Source organism: Ahaetulla prasina, chromosome 9 (assembly GCF_028640845.1).
Source record: "Ahaetulla prasina isolate Xishuangbanna chromosome 9, ASM2864084v1, whole genome shotgun sequence".
Lineage (NCBI taxonomy): Eukaryota > Metazoa > Chordata > Lepidosauria > Squamata > Colubridae > Ahaetulla > Ahaetulla prasina.
Genome location: NC_080547.1, coordinates 11,280,496 through 11,299,345, shown reverse-complemented (window position 1 = coordinate 11,299,345; position 18,850 = coordinate 11,280,496). Strand labels below are relative to the sequence as shown.

The window sequence follows — 18,850 nt, the reverse complement described above, 5'->3', positions numbered from 1 at the left end:
AAGTTCAAGTCCCACCAGGCCCAAGGTTGACTCAGCCTTCCATAAGGTAGGTAAAATGAGGATCCAGATTGTTGGGGGCAATAAAAGTTGACTTTGTATATAATATATAAATGGATGAAGACTATTGCTTAACACAATGTAAGCCGCCCTGAGTCTTCGGAGAAGGGTGGGATATAAATTCAAATTAAAAAAAAAATACATGCTTGACAAATAAATACAAATAAAAAACTCCTGCAAACTGCATTTCTCCATTACAGCATGGAAAATAGCAATAGCAATTAGACTTACATACTGCTTCAGAGAAGCCCTCTCTAAGCATTTTTTTTTATCACAACATTATATACAAGCACATACAATGAAAGGAAACAATAGGACAGGTAGGCACTTTTGTGCACCTATGCACGCCCCTTATAGTCCTCTTAGGAATGGGGTGAGGTCAATGGTAGACAGTTTTTGGTTAAAGCTTTTGGGAGTTTGAGAAGAGACCACAGAGTCAAGTAGTGTGTTCCAAGTGTTAACAACTCTGTTACTGAAGTCATATTTTCTGCAATCAAGATTGATTGATTGATTGCAATCAAGATTTACAGAGTCAGCATATTGCCCCCCCTAAAATCTGGGTCCTCGTTCTACTGACCTCGGAAGGATGGAAGGCTGAGTCAACCTTGAGCTGGTCAGAATTGAACTGACAGTGAACAGTGAGTTTTAGCTTGCAATACTGCGTTCTAACCACTGCACCACCATGGCTGATACCAATTAAAGGTAAAGGTTTCCCTTGCACATCTGTGCTAGTCGTTGCCGACTCTAGGGGGTGGTGCTCATCTCCGTTTCAGAGCTGAAGAGCCAGCGCTGTCCGAAGACGTCTCTGTGGTCATGTGGCCGGCATGACTGAACACCAAAGGTGCATGGAACGCTGTTACCTTCCCACCAAAGGTGGTCCCTATTTTTCTACTTGCATTTTTACGTGCTTTCGAAACTGCTAGGTTGGCAGAAGCTGGGACAAATAACAGGAGTTCACCCCATTACACAGCAGCACTAGGGATTCGAACCGCTGAGCTGCCGACCTTTCGATCGCAAGCTCAATGTCCTAGCCCCTGAGCCACCGTGTCCCTGTCTGATACCAATTAGTCTACTCTAAAGATGACCAAAGTGAGATCCAATCAATATTTTTCAATATTTTTCAATATTCCTAAAATCCCCAAAGCTTTAACCAAAGACTATTGACCTCACCCCATTCCTAAGAGGTCTGTAAGGGGCGTGCATAAGAGCACCAGCATGCCTACTGTCGCTCTCCTAATGTTTTCTTTTATTCGTATCCTTTTCATGTATATGTAATTATGTTTACACTTGTATCTGTCATAAAATCTGGTGGCTCAACAGACTAAGACAGTCTGTTATTAACACAGCTGCTTGCAATTACTGCAAGTTCAAGTCCCACCAGGCCCAAGGTTGACTCAGCCTTCCATCCTTTATAAGGTAGGTAAAATGAGGATCCAGATTGTTGGGGGCAATAAAAGTTGACTTTGTATATAATATATAAATGAATGAAGACTATTGCTTAACACAATGTAAGCCGCCCTGAGTCTTCGGAGAAGGGTGGGATATAAATTCAAATTAAAAAAAAAATACATGCTTGACAAATAAATACAAATAAAAAACTTCTGCAAACTGCATTTCTCCATTACAGCATGGAAAATAGCAATAGCAATTAGACTTACATACTGCTTCAGAGAAGCCCTCTCTAAGCATTTTTTTTTATCACAACATTATATACAAGCACATACAATGAAAGGAAACAATAGGACAGGAACGGTAGGCACTTTTGTGCACCTATGCACGCCCCTTATAGTCCTCTTAGGAATGGGGTGAGGTCAATGGTAGACAGTTTTTGGTTAAAGCTTTTGGGAGTTTGAGAAGAGACCACAGAGTCAGGTAGTGTGTTCCAAGTGTTAACAACTCTGTTACTGAAGTCATATTTTCTGCAATCAAGATTGATTGATTGATTGCAATCAAGATTTACAGAGTCAGCATATTGCCCCCCCTAAAATCTGGGTCCTCGTTCTACTGACCTCGGAAGGATGGAAGGCTGAGTCAACCTTGAGCTGGTCAGAATTGAACTGACAGTGAACAGTGAGTTTTAGCTTGCAATACTGCGTTCTAACCACTGCACCACCATGGCTGATACCAATTAAAGGTAAAGGTTTCCCTTGCACATCTGTGCTAGTCGTTGCCGACTCTAGGGGGTGGTGCTCAACTCCGTTTCAAAGCCGAAGAGCCAGCGCTGTCCGAAGACGTCTCCGTGGTCATGTGGCCGCCATGACTCAACACCAAAGGTGCACGGAACGCTGTTACCTTCCCACCAAAGGTGGTCCCTATTTTTCTACTTGCATTTTTACGTGCTTTCGAAACTGCTAGGTTGGCAGAAGCTGGGACAAGTAACAGGAGCTCACCCCATTACACAGCTGCACTAGGGATTCGAACCGCTGAGCTGCCGACCTTTCGATCGACAAGCTCAATGTCCTAGCCCCTGAGTCACCGTGTCCCTGTCTGATACCAATTAGTCTACTCTAAAGATGACCAAAGTGAGATCCAATCAATATTTTTCAATATTTTTCAATATTCCCAAAATCCCCAAAGCTTTAACCAAAGACTATTGACCTCACCCCATTCCTAAGAGGTCTGTAAGGGGCGTGCATAAGAGCACCAGCATGCCTACCGTTCCTGTCCTAATGTTCCCTTGATTATATCCAATTCGTATGGTTATTTCATGCTTATACTTATATATACTGTTGTGTTTGACAAATAAATAAATAAAATAAAAATAACAATTGATAGCGGTATGAAATATCCAAACAAAATAAACCTTTTCCAAAATCTTTAAAGATATATTTGATTTCCAAAATGATGCTAAAATGGAAAGGTGCATCCAGAATCAACTCTGAGTGCACATGAAATTTCATTTTAAGTTTGTGTTTACTGTAATCTATCTGTATTTTTAATTTCATCCAGGAGGAATTTTGATCTTTTTTTAAAAAAAAATCATTTGTAAAGTCTGTGTCTTATGTTAACGTATGTATTTGTTTGAAAATATTACTTTGTATCCGAGTAACTTTTAGGCTTGCTATAAATTATCTAGAGAAGCTTATGCAATGGAATGCACAGAAGTATAAATGCAATATATAGTTGAGGATTTTTTTCCTTTTGTTATTTACAGTTTACTAAGAGTTCTTATGATTATAAAATAGATTGAAATGAAGTTAAGGAACAGCTTTCTAACTAAAGGACAATGGGAAATGGGAAAAAACTCTGCATTGTAGAATAGAATAGAACAGAATTTTTTATTGGCCGAGTATGATTGGAGACACAAGGAATTTGTCTTGGTGCATATGCTCTCAGCGTACATAAAAGAAAAGATGCGTTCATCAAGAATTCTAAGGTACAACACCTAATGATAGTCATAGGGTACAAATAAGTATCCACAGAAGTTTGGATTACATTGTAAGCTATCCAGACCAAAACATAGAACATTTATTTAGCTATAAAGCAGTCTTTTGACAATTGCAAATACTCAATATCCATTCTAATGATTAAAAATAGCAAGTAATTGTAGGACTCCTCACAATCTTAAACATTCTTGATTTAACATTTTCCTGTAGCAAGAGTTTATTTGTAAAAATGAACATTTGTCTATCCATCCATCCATCCATCCATCCATCCTCTCTTGTCCTCTTGCTCCTAAAATTATGCATTTTGGCTCAGTGAATGCGCCTTTTCACCCTGCTCCTCGCTGACTATGCAAATTGCATCTAAACAGACATCAAAGGATTTGCATTTATACAAATCCTACAGAACTCATTTCGGAGATGTCTTCTAAAATTGCGGAAAAAGCCATTTCTGTTTAGCTGAAAGGTAGCGTCTTCTGCAGCAGCATCCAAGTCCATGAAGGCTGATTTCCTCAAATATTCTGCTAAATTTAAAGAGAGAGAAATAATCCATCTTGAGCATGGAAACTGGTAAGTATTGATTTGATCCACCTGATGTGTGTATTAGTTTGCTTAGCAGCAGCGGCATAGAAGTTTGTAAAATCAGGCCTTGCTTAGCATTAAAAATTCTTCCCCCCAATTGAGATTGTTAAATCAAGAATTGCCTGTACATTGCCTCCCTCAAAAGCATGCCTCAGAAATAGAACCTCCAGGTGAGGAAATTTACTATCAGCATCAGATGGTTAATTCCACAGAACCAAAAAGACAGGAAAAATCTTAATTTCAAATCCTGCCAATTGAAACGGTTCAGACAATCTGTGGTGGTAAAGTTTCCTAAAATTCTTGTATTTGGATGGGTGCATCTTAGCTGACTAAAGGGAGAGACGGGGGAAAGGAACCCTTTTCCTTCAGGACTGAAGAAAAGACAAGAGATTTCCAACTCGTTTTATTTAAACAAAAACCAGAAGCAGTTTTATTCTAAGACAGAATCTTTAACCAGCTTCGCTCTCTGACTTAAGCTCCAGACAAACCAGGAAACAGATTGCTTGGATTTTCTTTTATTCTCTGTATTGACTGGGATGCATAGTTATTTCTGATCACAACTGATTCCTGCAAACATTTTATTTAAGGAGGGGAGGGGGGTTTCTGCTGCCTTTTTAGATCACTTTAGATCAAAATCGGGATAGAAGTGATCTACAGATTCGATGGCTAGCCCTTCCGTTGTAGTAGATCTTGAAAAGGCTTTCTATGGATTACCACGCCCAATTTGAAGAATTAATCTGTCCCTATTTTCTAAGCCGAACAAAACGCTAAATAAATGCCATATGCTAGATAAATAAATAGATAGATAAAAGAACAAAAGCACAAAACATCCATGTACAAAAAAGATCTATGTTTGGAAGGGTAGGTCATATGCACAAAAGATCAAAGAATTTCCTCCATAGGACACTTTCTTTGAGCTTGGAAGATGCTCAGGTTTTGTGGTTGCATTGTTTCCTAAAAGATTAAATGGATTTTCAAATAACATCTGGCTGAAAGTTCCCTTTAGGCAGTTTCTTACTTCTGCAGATTCTTTCAGTGAGCCTGGGGGTGTCTTCAGGGTATAAATCCAGAAGTCAAGGTTTCAACTCTGTTTTTGTTTTGTTTTTTTAATGTGCATTGTGCACAGTTCCAAAAGCTCTCGCCTCACTCTCAGGAGGCTGTGAGTTCGATCCTAGGTAGAGGCAGCTATTTCTCTCTCTGGGCACACTGAGCATAAATCTGCTGAACAAAACTCCGCATTGGCAACAGGAAGGGCATCCGGCCATGAAAACACTCAGCTAACCCCATTCAGTTGCCTAGACTCCAGGCCTTGCAAAGGATGATGGGGTTGTTAAATGAAGATGATTATTGTGCACGGTTCCAAAGGCAGAATAAAAGAAGCTGCTTCATTATTTCAAGTGGAATGAGATTAGAATGGTCCCCACATAGCAGCAAAATAGACAGAGAAGCATCTGGTGAAAGCCAAGGCTGCCAACGATTCAGGAAGCGCTTCTGTGAGTTGGGGGGGGGAATCGTTTCCACTTTGGAATGATATTTGGAAAAATACGAGGAACCCTCAACTTATAACGCGTCATGTAGTGACTGTTCGAAGTTAACAACGGCACTGAAAAAAAAAAGTGATCTCTAATCAGTTCTTGCATTTAGGACCATCGTAGTTGCAGTCACATGATCAAAATTTGGGCGCTTGGCAATCGGCATGTATTCACGATGGTTGCAGGGTCCCAGGGTCATGGGATCCCCATCTGTGGACTTCCTAGCCCAGGGGTCTCCAACCTTGGCAACTTTAAGCCTGGTGGACTTCAACTCCCAGAATTCCCCAGCCAGCTTTGCTGGGGAAACTGGATTCATTTAACAATTACATGATTGTTGTGGTCTGCCAGCAGCCTGCAGACCTGGCAGTGGAGTCGGACAGTGAGGAGGCTGGGGAGGATGATAGGCCAGTCCTGGAGTCAGGGGAAGACCGGACGAGGGCTCTGCATCAGAGGCAGAGATGGAGCCAGGGCCATCTAGGAGCGATGCGCGGACTCCGGAGCCTTCAGAGGTGGACAGCAGAGAGGCAGAGGAACAGGAGGAGCCTGTTCCTAGTGCATGCATATGAAGAGCTGCCAGAAGCAAGAGCAGCTGAAACAAAAAGGATGACTAGGGAGTAAGGCCAGAAGATGATTGGCCACTCCCATAAGGCTTAAAAGAGCAGCAATGAGCCATTGGGTTCTTTTTGGAAAAGCAACATTGATTCCATTGCTTCTTGTCAGCATCTCTTGAACTTTGTGAGGGTTTTGCTAAGAAAAGCCTTTGGCAGGTTGCCAAAGATAACAAAGGTTGGTGATAAGGCCAAAGGACTATTTATGAAGAATTTGTTTTGGACTAAGCTGAGAATGAAGTAATTCTCAGCTGTTTTAATAAAATAAGTTTGTTCAGGACTGAATTGTGTTTGGTAATCACTACTTGGGCCTTGGTTACAACAATGATTGACTTACATTGTCCTCAGCCAGGAGGGAAAAACAATCCAGCCTGGTTCAATTTAGCCAATACCCAAACTCTTGAAAAATTAGCAAAATGTTTTCCATCCTGGTTGAAGGAAGAGATTTTTGATTCACATGAAACAAAAATTGAATCTGCACATTAGACTCTGTCATATAGTTGCTTCCTCTTAGCTAGCTTTCATTTACTAAACCAAGAGCAAATTAATTATAGGATGGCTTAATCCTGGTTGAACATCAGTCCCTCCACTGTATTTATATCCCCAGTTATTTCAAGATGGGGATTGGAAGGTTTCTATGGCCTCTGAATGGATATAGCTCAATTAATCAATCCCCTTGGAACACAAAACATCCACCCAAGCTTGACCTGTTGACCCTGGGCTTGATGGCACCTTCGATCCATGAATGAAAGAACAAACAAACCATGTAGCCTTACTCTACTTCTTTTTATTCTCACAACTAACATACAAGGTTGCATTAGCTCCTGGAGCAGAGAGCCATCCTTGAATCGTGTAGATTCGAGGATGGCAATTTGAAGACTTGTGGAAATCAGCTCCCAGAATTCCCCAGCCAGCAGGAGGAATTCAAGTCCACAGGCCTTCAAGTCACCAAGGTCGGACACCTCTGGTGTTGAATCTTTATTCGGCATCCCTTAGGAGATTCCTTCCTTTCCTTCTCACGTATCTTGTCTTCTTTAGTCCCCGCAGACTACGGCAAACGTGTTTATCAAGGTGTGCGTGTCAAACACACGGTGAAGGACCTGCTGGCTGAAAAGCGCTCAAGGCAAACAAGCAGCTTACGGCGAAGTGTAAGTCACCATTTCTTACCTTCCTTCTCCAAAACCCAGTTCTGATGCAGCAATCCTTAACCATGGCTAAAAATGGAGGTTGCTTAGGCAGGAAGACTCAATATCTGCCATATGCATTTTACATTTAATATCTAGGGCAGGGGTCTCCAACCTTGGCAACTTTAAGACTTGTGGACTTCTACTCCCAGAGTTCCTCAGCCAGCTTCAACTCTGGGAGTTGAAGTCCACAAGTCTTAAAGTTGCCAAGGTTGATGACTGCTGATCTAGGGCAACTTTTGAGGGGAAAAAAATCATGTTGTAAGAGTTAACGTGGACCAATGGCTATAGTAGCATTTAGTAGGAGCTGTGCTGGCTGAACAATATGCAACATTATAGAGGTTGTCCTTGACTTACAACCATAATGGAGCCTCCCTATCATGGTCATATGCCACAGTGGTTGTAAAATGGGCCGGTCACCTAAACCAATCTGATGTAACAGATTAACAGAGTTGGAAGGGACCTTATAGGCCATTTAGTCCAACCCCCCTGCTCAAGCAGCAGACCTCACATCATTTCTGACAAATGGCAGTCCAATCTTTTCATGAAAGTTTCAAGTGATGAAGCTCCCAGAATTTCCGAAGGCAACTTCTGTTCCATGGGTTGATTGTTCTCACTGTCAGAAAATTTCTCCTTATTTCTAGGTTGAATCTCTCCCGGATCAGTTTCCATCCATTATTCCTTGTCTGGCCTTCAGGTGCCTTGGAGAACCCCCTCCTCTCTGGAGCAGCCCCTCAAATATTGAGACCCTGCTATCGTGTCTCCTCTGGTCCTTCTCTTCACTAGATTTTATAATATTTTATAATATTTCACAATACCTGATTTTCTAATATTCCTTATGGCAGTCGTTCAACATGACAGTCATTAAATGAACCAATGGTTTGTGGTGCTGTTTTGCGGAAAACCAGAAATTTCGGTTTTACCGTCATAAAACATTGTCATGTGACTCCATAAATGCAGCCAGGTTGCCACCCGGGTGTCTGTCAACCATTGGAACGTCAATTCTAGGTTGTGCATAGCTCTCAGGTAGGTCCATCAGAACTTTGACCGGTTGCTAAACAACCTGTTGCAATTTGAGGATTACCCGGGGATGATAATTGATGTGCAATCTTTGTGATCACTTTTCACTCTGGTTGGTTGGACCTCCCCAACCCCAAAAATTAGGGAGCTGCTTCCTTATTTGCACAGAGAGCCTTCTGCCCAAGTTGGTTGCTCTATCCGTGCAGGCATCAATACAGTTGTTGTAGAAGAGATACAATAAACAGTGAGCAAACAGCAGGTGCACGAACACAGCCGAGATGAGGAGGAAGGAACTGGCTCGTCCCTCTGAACTTATCTTTGGAAAAGAACACACCCTCCGTTTTAGCAAAGCAAAAAAATCCCCTTGCAACAGGTGCGTTCAGGGCCTGGATTGGAAATTATTAGGGTGTGTACCTGTTATTTGTGAGCAAATGCAACACTATTTGGGCTTGTCGAAGGTTGGCCTTTTTGTCTTCCCAATAATCCTGCCATTTGCTATCTCTTAAGTTTGATTTCCATACATACCAGATGGCAGAATTGTGTGAGATCTTTCTGATGATCCATGACCAGCATGCTGGTGAAGTTTGTTGATCACGAATAAAGGCAGAATATATGTGTCCGAGGATAATGTGTCAGGAACCAATCTGGGTCGGTCACCGGGACCAGAAGTTTTGTCTTCCAGCTTTTGGACTCAAGCTTTATAATATAACAACAACAGAGTTGGAAGGGACCTTGGAGGCCTTCTAGTCCAACCCCCTGCCCAGGCAGGAAACCCTACACCATCTCAGTCAGATGGTTATCCAACATTTTCTTAAAAATTTCCAGTGTTGGAGCATTCACAACTTCTGCAGGCAAGTCGTTCCACTCATTAATTGTTCTAACTGTCAGGAAATTTCTCCTTAGTTCTAAGTTGTTTCTTTCCATCCATTGCTTCTTGTTCTACCCTCAGGTGCTTTGAAGAACAGCCCAACTCCCTCTTCTTTGTGGCAACCCCTGAGATATTGGAATACTGCTATCATGTCTCCCCTAATCCTTTTTTTTATTAAACTAGACATACCAAGTTTTATTAAACTAGACATACCAACTTTAACTCCCAGAGTTCTGGGAGTTGAAATCCACAAGTCTTCAAGTTGCCAAGGTTGGAGACTCCTGCAGTCTAGCCCATCTTTAGGAATCTGCTCTGCTAGAGAGAAGTTGTGGCCTCCGAAAGCTCAGAAGACAAAACCTCTGGTCCCAGTGACCGACCCAGATTGGATCCTGCAAATCCATTTGTGTTTGCCTGGGGAAATGACCAGTTAAAGAAATCACTGTGCTGGTTGCTTGGTTTTGCAAGAGTTTATGTCAATCTTCACATTCTTTATTATGACTACATAATAAGGATGACATAGCTGTCTGGCTGTTGAAATCCACAAGTCTTGAAGTTGCCAAATTTGAAAAAGACTGAGTTAGAGGAATAGAAGTATAATGAAGAACAAAGCAACAGATCAGGCAAGTTTTAGTCCAAGATTAAAATGAAGTCGTACAATCTAGGTTCATTTCACAGATGTTCTCATGATATCCAACTCCAAAAAGAAAGCTTTCATGCTTGGTCCACCAGAAGAATATCTTAACCTCAACACTTTTGAGATGTATGGACTTCAGCTCCTAAATCCCAGCCAGCATGAAAGAGAATCCTGGGTGTTGATGTCCTACATTAGTGTTTGTCAACCTCAGCAACTTTTAGATATGTGGACTTCAATGTCCAGGATATTCAGCATGCTGGCTGGGATCTAGGAGTTGAAGTCCATGCATCTCAAAATTGCTGAAATTGAGACTTTGGAAAAAAATGCAAAGAAAAGCAGCTAAGACGATTAAAGGCTTGGAGACAAAAACGTATGAAGAATGGTTGTAGGATTTGGGTTTGGCTTGTCTAGAGTAAAGAAGGACTAGGGGGGGGACATGATAGCAGTCTACCAATATCTAAGGGGTTGCCACAAAGAAGATGACAACCAGGGGTGAAATCCAGCAGGTTCTGACAGATTCTGGAGAACCAGTAGCGGAAATTTTGAGCAGTTCGGAGAAGTAGCAAATACCACCTCTAGCTGGCTCCAGAGTGGGGTGGGAATGGGGATTTTGCAGTATCCTTCCCCCAGAAGTGGGGTGGGAATGGGGATTTTGCAATATTCTTCCCCTGGAATGAGGAGGGAATGGGGATTTTGCAGTATCCTTCCCCAGAGTGGGGAGGGAATGGAGATTATGCAATATCCTTCCCCCAGGAGTGGGGAGGGAATGGGGATTTTAAAGTATCCTTCCACTGGAGTGGGGTGGGAATGGAGATTTTGCAGTATCCTTCCCCTGCTATGCCCACCAAGCCATGCCCACCAAGCCACACCATGCCCACCAAGCCACACCCATGGAACCAGTAATAAAAAAAAATGGATTTCACCCACTGGTGTCAACCTATTTTCCAAAGCACCAGAAGGCAAGACAAGAAACAATGGATGGAAACTAATCAAGGAGAGAAGCAATCTGGAATTAAGGAGAAACTTCCTAACAGTGAGGGCAATTAACCAGTGGAACAGCTTGCCACCAGAAGTTGTAGGTGCTTCATCATTGAAGGTTTTTAAGAAAAGATTCTCCTAGCGTGCTGGCTGGGGGAATTCTGGGAATTGAAGTCCACCCATCTTAAAGTTCCTGAGGTGGAGAAACACTCCTAAAGAAACACACCTTGTACAAATGTCTTCCAATTCATCTGTCACAGTTACACCAAGGTGGTGTTTTGTGGTGGCATCTGAGATTCTCCACCCGCTCCTCACCCTCCAATCTTCAGGTGTGCTTTCTGTTTTTAACATCTCGCTGGTAACAGCCATGAGCTCTCATGAGCTAATTTCCATGGACTACCTGATGTCCAGGTGGAAGCTGGGTGTTGGTCACCAAAAGTTAATCTTGACACTGGCAAATTTTAATTCAAATGCAGACCTCTAAATTTGGTTGCTCGCTAGGGCAGGAAACTCCTGTTTACAGTATGCAAACTGAAGGAGGTTGCATTTTACGTCGCCTGGCTGGAAACTAATGGTAACATTTGCTATTCAGGGCAATTGGGTTGTATTTAATTGATGAACTGGAAAACTAAAATAAAGAATGTCCTTGAATTAGTTGTGAAAGGAGATTGGCGCCATCTTTTTTTATCATTCTTTCTGAAGATCTAGGCCAAAAAAACTAGCTTGGCTTAGCTTCTTATTCTTGGAATATGTAGGGATCTGGATCTCAACACAGCAGCGAAATCTAGTGTAAACTAACCCTTTTTTAGATACATATATAAAATGCAGCATAACAGAGTTGGAAGAGACCTTGGAGGTCTTCTAGCCCAACCCTTGCTCAAGCAGAAGACCCTCTACCAGTTCAGACAAATGGTTGTCCAATCCCTTTTTGAAAACCTCCGGTGATGGATCACGCACAACTTCTGGAGACAAGTTGTTCCAATCGTTCCCAAATTTCTTCTCAATCCTAGACTGGTTCTATGATTGGTTTCCATCCATTGTTTGTTATCCCATCCTCTAACCCTAATCCTAAAATCCTCTCTTTATAAAAGTCAGCTTCTGGGATTTTACCTTGGTACGGGGTGAAATCCAGCAGGTTCTGACAGGTTCTGGAGAACCGGTAGCGGAAATTTTGAGCAGTTCGGACAACCGGCAAATACCACTTCTCGCTGGCCCCAGAGCGGGGAGGGAATGGGGATTTTGCAGTATCCTTCCCCTGGAGCGGGGTGGGAATGGAGATTTTGCAGTATCCTTCCCAGTGATGGGATTCAGCCAGTTCGCACCACTTCGGGAGAACCGGTTGTTAACTGTCTGAGCAGTTTGGCAAACTGGTTGTTGGAAGAAATCATTAGGGTAGAGAACCGGTTGTTAAATTATTTGAATCCCACTACTGATCCTTCCCCTGCCATGCCCACGAAGCCACGCCCACGAAGCCACACCACCCCCACCAAGTCATGCCCACAGAACCGGTAGTGAAAAAATTTGGATTTCATCACAGCCTTGGTGTAACATACCTTGAATTTTTTCCCATGACATTCTGAGCTCTGGGATTCCCAAGGCAGGTTTGGCTAGCTAGAACACACTAGAGGGTGGAGCTGAGAAAGCCCAATAAACAGGATTTCATTTCAATTCGGGTCAATTACTTGCATCATGCTGCTAATAGGATTATTGGCTTGAAGCGTGAATTTGCAAATCAGAAACCTCAAGTTTGGTCTATACCTGGAAAGGTATACAAACTTTTGGTTTGTTTGACCTAAGATGGCGCCTTATGACACCCAAGTTCAGGTAGCACGCTAAGCTACAATGTCCTTTGTTCATGATTGGCTTAACGTGTCACGTGGCTCCAGCTATTCTGGCTTGCAATGCACTCTTTGTAGGCTTAGCTGCTGGGCACACTTAGCCCAAATTCCTTTTCAAACTGTTGTGTTTTCATTTCAGGGAAGCGTTGTGAGTTCTCAACCATCTTTTGTTACGCTGCCCAGTAAGTATTTTACTTTTATAACTACGTCTCTATCCCAGTTCTGCCTATTAGAAAAAACTAAGCTTCCATTAAGGTGGAACTCCTGATCCAACTCACGTTAAGCAAGAAATTCCCTCTTCGTTTTCACACGCAAGGTGAAACATGCCTCGCCGGAATCCCTCTTACAAAAAACATGCACCCATCATTCAAAACCTTATTGCCCCAAGAATATTCTGCCAATCACATTCATAAATTAATTGACTAGATGTCCTTAAGCAGGGGTCAGCAACCTGCGGCTCTGGAGCCGCACGTGGCTCTTTCATCCGTCTGCTGCGGCTCCCTGTCGCCAGTCAGCTCCACAATTGATAGGGCTTTCGGTTAGGAAAAAGGACGCCAGGCTAGGAGGAGACTCTATGATGAGGGAACCGGGCTTCTGGTTGGCTCCATAACTGAAATGGGGGCTTCCGGTTAGGGCCTTTGTGGCTCTTTGAGTGTTTAAGGTTGCCGACCCATGTCCTTGACCAACCACCAAAAGCTTCTTTAATTTGGTGACAGCTCCAAAGTTATGGCACACTCTAATAGTTTCTATACGTTGGAAGAAACGTCCATCTGGGTTCAGTTCCAAGTGGGGAGAAAGACACCGGAAACATGGAGGTGGATTAGAAAGATGGTTTAATTTTTATTTATTTATTTAATTTATATACCGGCCTTCTCCCGAAGGACTCAGGGCGGTTTACAGCCATCAGCTAGCCATACCCTTCTGGGATTTGAACCTGGGCTTGCTTGCATTCGAATCCCAGAAGGGTATGGCTAGCTGATGAGAGCTCAATAGCTTAAAATAGATCTAGACTAGTCTCCCTTTATTTCTTTGTCAGTAAATATAAATTTAACGTGTGTGTGTGTGTCTGTATTCTATTCAGACTCCCCATGTGGAGTCATGTTTGTCTGAATCAAGTATGGTGGAACCTTGGGCTGATGTAATATCTCCAGTTGCCAAGTGGTAAGTTCTGCTGCTAGATGGGTAGAGGGCTAATCCTATTAGGTCCTGAGGGTGAAGGTCTTTTGTCTTGTAGATAGGCTGGCACCAAAATATCTGCTGGGGGCAGGGAGCTGAGGCTGAGTTTCTGTTTCTGTTAAGTTTTTTATTTCTCTTTTAGGGGAAATATTCTGCCTTTTTAATATCTCCTAGAATATTTCATTCTTCTAGGAGAGGGGTGGGTGCTAACTTTATATATATATATATATATATATATATATGTAGGTCTTTGGTTGTTCGGGTTTTCTCCCGTGTAAAGTTGGAAGTGTCTTGGCGACGTTTCGACGAAGTCTCATTCGTCATCTTCAGGCTTCAGCTTCGTGCTTCTGGTTTGCTCCCAGAAGCACAAAGCTGAGCCTGAAGATGACGAATGAGACTTCGTCAAATATATATAGGTCTTTGGTTGTTCGGGTTTTCTCCCGTGTAAAATTGGAAGTGTCTTGGCGACGTTTCGAAGAAGTCTCATTCGTCATCTTCAGGCTTCAGCTTCGTGCTTCTGGGAATATATATATATATTATATATATATATATATCTGGGAATATATATATATATTTTCTGAGGTTTTCACGGGTGTTTGTATGTAGGTCTTTGGTTGTTCGGGTTTTCTCCTGTGTAAAATTGGAAGTGTCTTGGCGACGTTTTGACGAAGTCTCATTCGTCATCTTCAGGCTTCAGCTTTGTGCTTCTGGGAGCAAACCAGAAGCACGGCTGAAGCCTGAAGATGACGAATGAGACTTCGTCGAAACGTCGCCAAGACACTTCCAACTTTACACGGGAGAAAACCCGAACAACCAAAGACCTACATACATATATATATATATATATATATATATATATATATATATATATTCCTGTTTTCCCTTCCCATCTCTACCACACCCTGGTCATCCATTTCTCCAAAGGTTCTCCCACAACATCCGGTTATTACGGCGTTCGAAGATCCTTGGCGACAGATGTGGATTTACACAACAGCAAAGATATTTCCAGCGAAGTCTACGCTTCCTCTTTGCTACCCAAGTCATTGGCTTATGATTCCCCAGCAACTCAGGGATATTCTTTGTCTCTGGATGCCCACTTAATCGATCAGTATGTGGACCAACGGGCCGGATCCAACCCCTCTGGAACCTCCGCTGTCCTTGGCAACTCAACATCATCCTTCCCAAGCGATTCAGCTCATTATTTCAGTGTAAGTAGAGGACAACGGGGTTAAATGGAGACCTTGGTTAATTTTTGTTTTTCAAGTCCACTGTGTTTCAGTCCATCTTTCAGTTCCTACCAACACTGGAGCTCAATTTTAAATAATAATAATAATAATAATCCATGTTGAAGTTGAGAACCTGATGGTTCTCCAAAAATTGACACTCTACAATACCCATTATCTCTGACCATCGACAGGGACGGTTGGAGCAGATGGACAACTCCTATGAACCTTGGGAGAACAGCTGTAGTTTAACCCTGAAACAGTTCCCCTCATTTTCCTTAGGGGTGTAAGTAGTTTTGTTTCCCCATGCTGGTCCCAGAGACGCTTCTGGACATCCAATGGTCACATGACTGAATGCCCTGGGTTGAGCTGAATTTTATACAGCGCCACTAAATGACATTTCGACAGGATTCTCAAACTGTATTAAATCATACCGTGCTTTCATTTTCCTTCGAAATGAATGAGCCCACCAGTCTAATCATCTTCTCAGCTCAGTCTGTAGGCCTCTCCCTCTTGCTGAGCTGAAGCTCCCCCATTCAATTCTATGGTTGGCCGAAGAAAATCACGGCTTGACATTTTGCTCTTCATCACTGATTCCTGTCCTGCCAACATCGGTTGCCCATTTCAAATTGTCGCGTCACTTAACCGAGATGATGGTTAACAAAGATGGCCCAATTTTACACACCTTGACAGTGTCCGAGAAGAGGGAAAGGACCACGTTAACATCCAGTCCAGCTAACCATAGCTCAAGGGTGCCTCGTTTCTAGGTTGGAGATGAGAGTCCACTGTGTTTGTGGGATACTCATCAGAAAGCAGCGGGTGGTGGGGGGGAGATGCTTTTAGGGCACATCTGAACTGTGGTTAGGAGCAAGGAGGAAAGACCCACTGTTGTGCAAATCGTACACAATTAAATCCCAGAGGGCAGGCAGTTCACAAACTCAGCTGTTTGCTACTGCTCTGACCTAGGCTTCCTTAGAAATTAAACAGCACAAACCTAGTCCCGGCAAACCTCTTGAATTCATACGGCTGTAAATTACTTTCATTTACAGTCCGCAAGGCTTGATAAACAGTCTTTCAGAGGAAGGTTATCAACACCCAGCTATCTCATGTGGAACGCTGCCAAAGAGCTAATTTCCAGGCGCAGGGCAAGGCCACACTTGGCACAGAGTCACAAACAGACATTTCAAATCTTGAATCAGCCAGATGAACTAATTGCTTCCTACAAAAGTTCACGTCCCGTTCCCTTCTCTTTTATGTCTTATGGGAGGGGCCAATCATTACTCCCAAGTCGACCCTGTTTCCTTAATTGTTCCTGTCTCCTGGCAGCTCTGCGCATGTGCACCTTGGGAACAGGCTCATGCTGTTCTTCTGCCTCACTGATGTCAGACTCCGGAGGCAGCAAAGAACTACCAGATGGCCTTGGCCCCCTCTCTGCCTCTGACTCAGAGCCATCGTCCAAGCCTTCTCCAGCCCCCTCACTGTCCGACTTTGCTACCAGCTCTGCTGGCCGCTGGCAGGCCACAACAGCTACCCAGGGCTAATACCCACCCTGAATTGTGGGCCCATTCATTGAAAAGAATGAGGTTGTTGGACAGTAGAGCAAAGAGCAAATTGTGTGCGGTGAACATCGGGCCAGACGCTTCTGGAGAAAGACCAGAATCCATTTCATGTGGCTCAGGTAGAAAAGAAACAAAAAAAAAGCAGTTATTGATCCAATACTTTACAGACTAGATAGCAAGAACATTCCCTTTGCTTTTCAAAGCACATTATTTTTATCAACCGATCGATCAGAAGCTCCTGGGTTGTTGTTTTTTACAAGTAGGTTGCATTCAATGACGGTTGATCTCGAGGTGTTAAAAGTCTGCTCCAGGAGCCACGTTCTGTGCTTACAAAAATGCAGTGCAGAATTTCATGTACACTTCAAACTGTGGTTCCTCTCGTTGACATTCCAAAGGTGGTTCTTCCACGAGAACCATCTTGATGTGCTTCTTGATGTAAGAAAGCTGAGAGTATCTTGGAGATCCTGCTTCTTCTGTCCAAGCAGAGACGGGAGAAATAGTATCTCTTTATACCGTGAGGCCAGGCGTGGAATGCTGATTAACAGAGTTGGAGGGGACTTTATAGGTCATCTAGTCCAACCCCCCCCACCCCCCCACCCCCGCTGAAGCAGGAGACCCTACACCATTTCTGACAAATGGCAGTCCCATCTTTTCTTGAAAGTCTCAAGTGATGAAGCTCCCACAACTTCCGAAGGCAACTTCTGTTCCATGGGTTGGTTGTTCTCACTGTCAAAAAATTTATCCTTATTTCTAGGATGAATCTTTCCTTGATCAGTTTCCATCCATTATTCCTTGTCTGGTCTTCTGGTGCTTTGGAAAATAGCTTGGCCCCCTTCCTCTCTGTGGCAGCCCCTCAAATATTGGAAGCCTGCTATCCTGTCTCCCCTGGTCCTCCTCTTCACTAGACTAGCCAGGTCCAGTTCCTGCAACTGTTCATCACATGTTTTAGCCTCCAGTCCCCTTATCATCCTGGTTGCTCTTCTCTGTAATCTTTCTAGAGTCGCAACATCTTTTTTATAGTGTGGTGACCAAAACTAGAGGCAGTACTCCAGGTGTGGTCTTACTAAGGGTTTATAGAGTGGTATTAGTACCTCCCTTGATCTTGATTGAATCCCTCTGTTTATGCAGTTTAGGATCGCATTGGCTTTTTTGGCTGACGCCGCACACTGCTGGCTCCTATTTAATTGGTTGTCCACTAAGACTCTGCTCACTGATATTAAGCTTGGTTTCACCCAATCTATATGTGTCCTTTTGGTTTTTCTTACCCAAGTGTAGGACTTTATTTTTCTCTCTGTGGCCTCTGCTGATCATTCTGCAGGGAAGCTAATTCTCCTTTGGAATCATTAAACGCATCCCACTTTCTTCCTCCAGCAGAGAGACACCTGGGAGCCATCTGTGCCGGACAACCTCGGACAGTTGGAAGCATGTCCAGAACCTCTCCAAATAGCTCCAGTCTCCAGCAGCCTTTCCACTCATGAGCCAGGAACAGCTTCCCACTGCAGAAACCCCAACTGGAATTTATCCCTCTCTGGAATCCAGTCTTATTCCTTCCACCCTCTGGAAGATGTCCACTACCCAGCTGTTTTCTCTGCCTCTTCAAACTCGCCCTTCTCCTCTTTCATGGCCGCCGCAGCCAATGACCTCCCTGGGCTCAAGATGCTTCCAGGATCATCCGAGGAGTCTTCAGATACAGCTACCCTCCAAGATAGCAGTTCTTTCTGGCCCAAGGAAGACCCAAATTCTCTCTGGGGGATCTACGAGGAACGAAGGACCTACTGAGCAGAAAGCAGAGCCAGCCAAGACTTCGTTTATGTCTTGTGTAAGCCACCGCTACAAAGGTTGAAGTTGGAAGATGGTTCAGAGCCTTCACAGCAGTGGTGAAATCCAATTTTTTTTGCTACCGGTTCTGAGGGCGTGGCTTGGTGGGCGTGGTGTGGCTTGGTGGGTGTGGCAGGGGAAGGATCCTGCAAAATCTCCATTCCCATCACACTCCAGAAGAAGGATACTGCAAAATCTCCATTCCCTCCCCACTCCAGCAGAAGGGTACTGCAAAATCTCCATTCCCACCTGATTCTTGGGGGAAGGATATTGCAAAATCTCTGGCCAGCCAGAGGTGGTGTTTGCTGGTTCTCCAAACTACTCAAAATTTCCGCTACCGGTTCTCCAGAACCTGTCAGAACCTGCTGGATTTCACCCCTGCTTCAAAGC

The 18,850-nt window shown here is 43.4% G+C and overlaps 1 protein-coding gene across 1 annotated transcript; it reads left to right on the top strand.

Moving 5' to 3' along the window:
• Positions 1–4,000: 4,000 nt before the first annotated feature.
• On the top strand, positions 4,001–18,421 carry POU2AF2 (POU class 2 homeobox associating factor 2). Its single transcript, XM_058194345.1, has 5 exons — positions 4,001–4,010; positions 7,201–7,310; positions 12,824–12,866; positions 14,785–15,068; positions 18,017–18,421. Exons 1-5 carry the CDS (start codon positions 4,001–4,003, stop codon positions 18,419–18,421), a joined length of 852 nt encoding a protein of 283 aa, XP_058050328.1.
• The last annotated feature ends 429 nt before the right edge of the window (positions 18,422–18,850 follow it).

What these genes read in the sequence shown, in the direction of transcription:
- POU2AF2 (XM_058194345.1), top strand. An exon ending in CAAGCAGCTTACGGCGAAGT is followed by an intron (nt 7,311 to 12,823) that starts GTAAGTCACCAT and finishes TTTTCATTTCAG; the next exon opens with GGAAGCGTTGTGAGTTCTCA. An exon ending in ATCTTTTGTTACGCTGCCCA is followed by an intron (nt 12,867 to 14,784) that starts GTAAGTATTTTA and finishes ATTTCTCCAAAG; the next exon opens with GTTCTCCCACAACATCCGGT.